This window comes from Panicum virgatum, chromosome 5N (genome assembly GCF_016808335.1).
Source record: "Panicum virgatum strain AP13 chromosome 5N, P.virgatum_v5, whole genome shotgun sequence".
Lineage (NCBI taxonomy): Eukaryota > Viridiplantae > Streptophyta > Magnoliopsida > Poales > Poaceae > Panicum > Panicum virgatum.
Window position 1 is genome coordinate 2,616,844 of NC_053149.1, and position 3,777 is coordinate 2,620,620.

The following is a 3,777-nucleotide window of genomic DNA, read 5'->3' on the forward strand; positions in this document are numbered from 1 at the left end:
CTTAATCCATAATTTGCAACAGCGATACTACAGTAACCATCCGCTAATTATGAATTAATCATAGATTAATGAGGTTCATTAGATTCATCTCGCGATTTACAACTCATTCGTGTAAAAAGTTTTGTAAATATACTTTATTTAGTGCTCCGAAATAGTAAGATTCTCTTTCAAAAATTTATGCCAAAAAATTTAAATACACTCAGAGTAGAGAGATGGGGCGGCGGCGGCAGCAGCAACAGCAGCAAGGAGGAGACCAGGCACTGCTCTCTCTGAGAGCATGGTTTATGGTTTCGTCTGCCGCGGGCGACTCAGCGACTCGGGCTGCGAGCTGTGGTGGCGGGTCCCACAGCTATTTAATGTATTGCTCAATACGTGGAAGCAATTGAATGGAGAAGATTTGACTTGCTTCAGATTTAGCCGACTCAAGGGGGGAACTCGGCAGTTGCCTACTCCTCTCTCTCTCCTCATTTCTCTCTTCCCTATTGGATGTCGCCGGCTCAAATTTCTCCATAATACTTGCTAGCATAGTAACGGGGCTGGCGGACGGGCCCAATTGGTGAAAAGGAGATCCAGGCCCACCAGGAAACCTCGGGGTCACGTCAGCACGTGGCGGCTGGTCCCCCGGCCCCGGGACTTTTGGGCGCCGCCGGGCGATTGAGTTGATCCATCCGCTCGGGCGGCGCGTGCCTACCCGCAGCCACGGACCCCGTTCATCGCCCGCGCCCGTGCACCCACTGCCACCGAGTCTGTCCCGCCATTTTCGCCCTTCAGTTTTGACAATGCCATTCATATTTTGTTATATTCTAGGCTAAACACAGCTCCCTGTCAAATGTAAAAAGAAAAAGTTCAAACCTTTATTATTACTTGTACTATTTCTCAGCTCTTCTAGACTACTAGTCTTATGAATTCTTACTTGTTTAGTTCTTTTGGCCAAATTTTTTGGACACAGAATCTTACTATTTTGGAGTATTAAATAAAATTTATTTAAAAAACTTTTTGCAGAATTAGACTGTAAATCACGAGACGAATCTAATGAGTTTAATTAATCCATAATTAATTCATAATTAGCGAACAGTTACTATAGCATCACGGTTGCAAATAATGGATTAAGTAGACTCATTAGATTCGTCTCGCGATTTACAACACATGTGTACAAAAAGTTTTGTATATAAACTTTATTTAGTACTCTATGTATATATCTAAATATTCGATATGATATTTTTGGGTGTAAAAATTTGGGATAAACAGCGCCATGTTTTTTTAGAGCATTGCAGATTGCGTCAAAGTTTGCGCTACGGGCTACGGCATAGCAAAAGCACGAGCAGGCCCCGCGTGTCAGTGGGACGAGGTGCACCGACCAAGCTATAGGCCTGACCCATCCAAGCTACTGCTGCTATGCTAGCCCCTTTCCCGCCTCCCCTTCCTCCCGCGCTCTTCACCACACCAGCTGGTGCTAGCTGTCTCTCTCCTCCTGTCATGTGACCGACCTCCCCACTCCACTCTATTTCTCTCTCCCCGCTCAGCTCAATCCTTCCCCTCCTCCTCGCGTCCCTATCATTCCCGTTGCGGCATTGCCCAAATTTAGCGCCGACCTCCCCCCCTCACCGTCCATCCACACTACCCGCCCGTCATTCTAGCTCCGCAGCGGCGGCACGGCGCCCCGGAACCGGGAGCCGGGAGCAACAGAACACGCGAGCTAAAAACGGGCACCGCGCGCGCGATCCCCGGCACCCGCGCCCGCCGGCCTTACATTGCCGCCCGGGCCCTCGGCATTGGGGGAGGTTTCGGCGTTGCGCCGTCGTTCCCGCGTGTTGCGTTGATTCCTCGAACCAACGCGCGGCGCGGGGTCCCGGCCATGGCGCAGCTGCCGCCCAAGATCCCCGCCATGGCGCCGGCATGGCCCGAGTTCGGGGGCGGGCACCACCACCACGCCCACCACCATCAACAGCGCAGCCCCTCCGTGGGCACGTTCCTCGCCGCGCCCATGCCGCCGCAGCAGCCGACGTGGGTCGAGGAGTTCCTCGACTTCACGGCCGCCAAGCGCGGCGCGCACCGCCGCACCGTCAGCGACTCCGTCGCCTTCCTCGAGCCCGGCCCCGACGACGGCAATGCCGGCGACGGGGCGCACGACTTCGACCGCCTCGACGACGACCAGCTCCTGTCCATGTTCTCAGACGACCTGCCGCCGCCGCCGCCGCCGCCACAGCAGCAGCAGGCCGCTCCCGCGCCCGCGCCCGTGGCGAGCTCGTCGTCGCCGTCCGACCACAACAGCATCAATGACGAGAAGACGGACAGGGGCGAGACCGAGGAGGCGCAGAGCAAGTGCCACGGGGACGCCCCCGCCGCGCCGGGGCAGCCGGCCTCCGCCGCCGCCGCAGTTGATCCCAAGCGCGTCAAGAGGTGATCTCGATTCACCGCTCAATTCTGGCAATGCGCCACCTTGCGAGGCAGAATTCACCAATTTGCTCGCGTTCCCTTGTTGCCACGACCACCGCAGGATCCTGGCGAACCGGCAGTCGGCGCAGCGGTCGCGCGTGCGCAAGCTGCAGTACATCTCGGAGCTGGAGCGCAGCGTCACGTTGCTTCAGGTGCGTGTCGAATTATGCATTTTCAGCTGAGCTCTGCCAAGAACTGTCCAGAATTATGCGTTTTGAGCTGAGCTCTTGCCAAGAACAACCGTGCTGAATTGTGCATTTTGAGCCGAGCTCCTGCCAAGAACAACCGTGCTGAATAATTATGCATTTTGAGCCGATCTCCTGCCAAAAAAAGAAGCGTGCTGAATTCTGCATCCCGCAAGCATTTCGAGCTGAATTTCGCCCAAAATAAAGAAGAAGAAAATATCTGCGAATTTGACCGGGCGTGGATTGTTTCGCAGACGGAGGTGTCGGCGTTGTCCCCGCGCGTTGCCTTCCTCGACCACCAGCGCTCGCTGCTGACGCTGGGGAACAGCCACCTCAAGCAGCGGATCGCCGCGCTCGCGCAGGACAAGATCTTCAAAGATGGTGACCGCCATTGCCGCCGCCTTCCCGATAGCAATACATCGCCGGTCACCATCGGAATTCAATTCGGCGCTGCATGCATGCAGGATTGCCATGACGACGATGGTGTCCCGACCCGAAGCGAACCTCTCGCTACAAGTATCTGACCCGGTCTCTCTGTGCGTGTGTTTGCGCAGCTCATCAGGAGGCGCTGAAGAAGGAGATCGAGAGGCTGAGGCAAATCTACCTCCAGCAGAGCCTGAAGAACGCCGAGTCGTCCCCGACGCCCGACGCGGCCCCGATCCGCAGCGACAAGGACCTGATCGCCAGCGAGGGGACCGCGGCGCCCGAGCCCTGCCCGCCCTCGTGATGAGGCCGGAGACCATCCATGTCCGTCCGGTCCGGTCGCTGTAGTGGGGGGGAGGTGGCCTCCGCCTGTCGTCCATGACAACGAGAGGTGTCGCTGGCTGCTAGGATTGGTGGTGGCGCTGCTTGGGTTTGTGCATTCCTTGGGGGGTGTAATCGTGATGTAAAGGAGACACTCGATTGATTTGGTTTTGTTCATTCTCGCATCCTCTGCTGCTGACTGCCTGCTGCTCCGTCTTCCACCTCCCTGAGTTGTAATTTTTGTTTGGGCATTTGGGCGAAGGTTGTTGTAGGTAAGAGACCAAATGTAATTCAGATTGGTTGGGGTCGATTTGTGTGTTTGGGGTGGTTTTGTATCTGATCTGATCTGATCTGATCTGATCATTCGAAAAAGATGTATGTTTTCGGAACAAATCAGTCTTGTCCACCTTCA

At 55.3% G+C, this 3,777-nt stretch overlaps 1 protein-coding gene across 2 annotated transcripts; it reads left to right on the plus strand.

Moving 5' to 3' along the window:
• Positions 1 to 1,457: 1,457 nt before the first annotated feature.
• On the plus strand, positions 1,458 to 3,777 carry LOC120676215 (basic leucine zipper 2-like). Of its 2 annotated transcripts, none has more exons than XM_039957449.1 (4): positions 1,458 to 2,400; positions 2,498 to 2,588; positions 2,876 to 3,002; positions 3,086 to 3,758. In XM_039957449.1, the coding sequence occupies exons 1-4, from the start codon at positions 1,856 to 1,858 to the stop codon at positions 3,094 to 3,096; spliced, it is 774 nt and encodes a 257-aa protein (XP_039813383.1). In that variant the 5' UTR covers positions 1,458 to 1,855; the 3' UTR covers positions 3,097 to 3,758. The 2 variants fall into 2 exon arrangements, with proteins under 2 accessions (XP_039813383.1, XP_039813382.1); XM_039957448.1 differs by having other exon boundaries at positions 1,462 to 2,400; positions 3,176 to 3,777.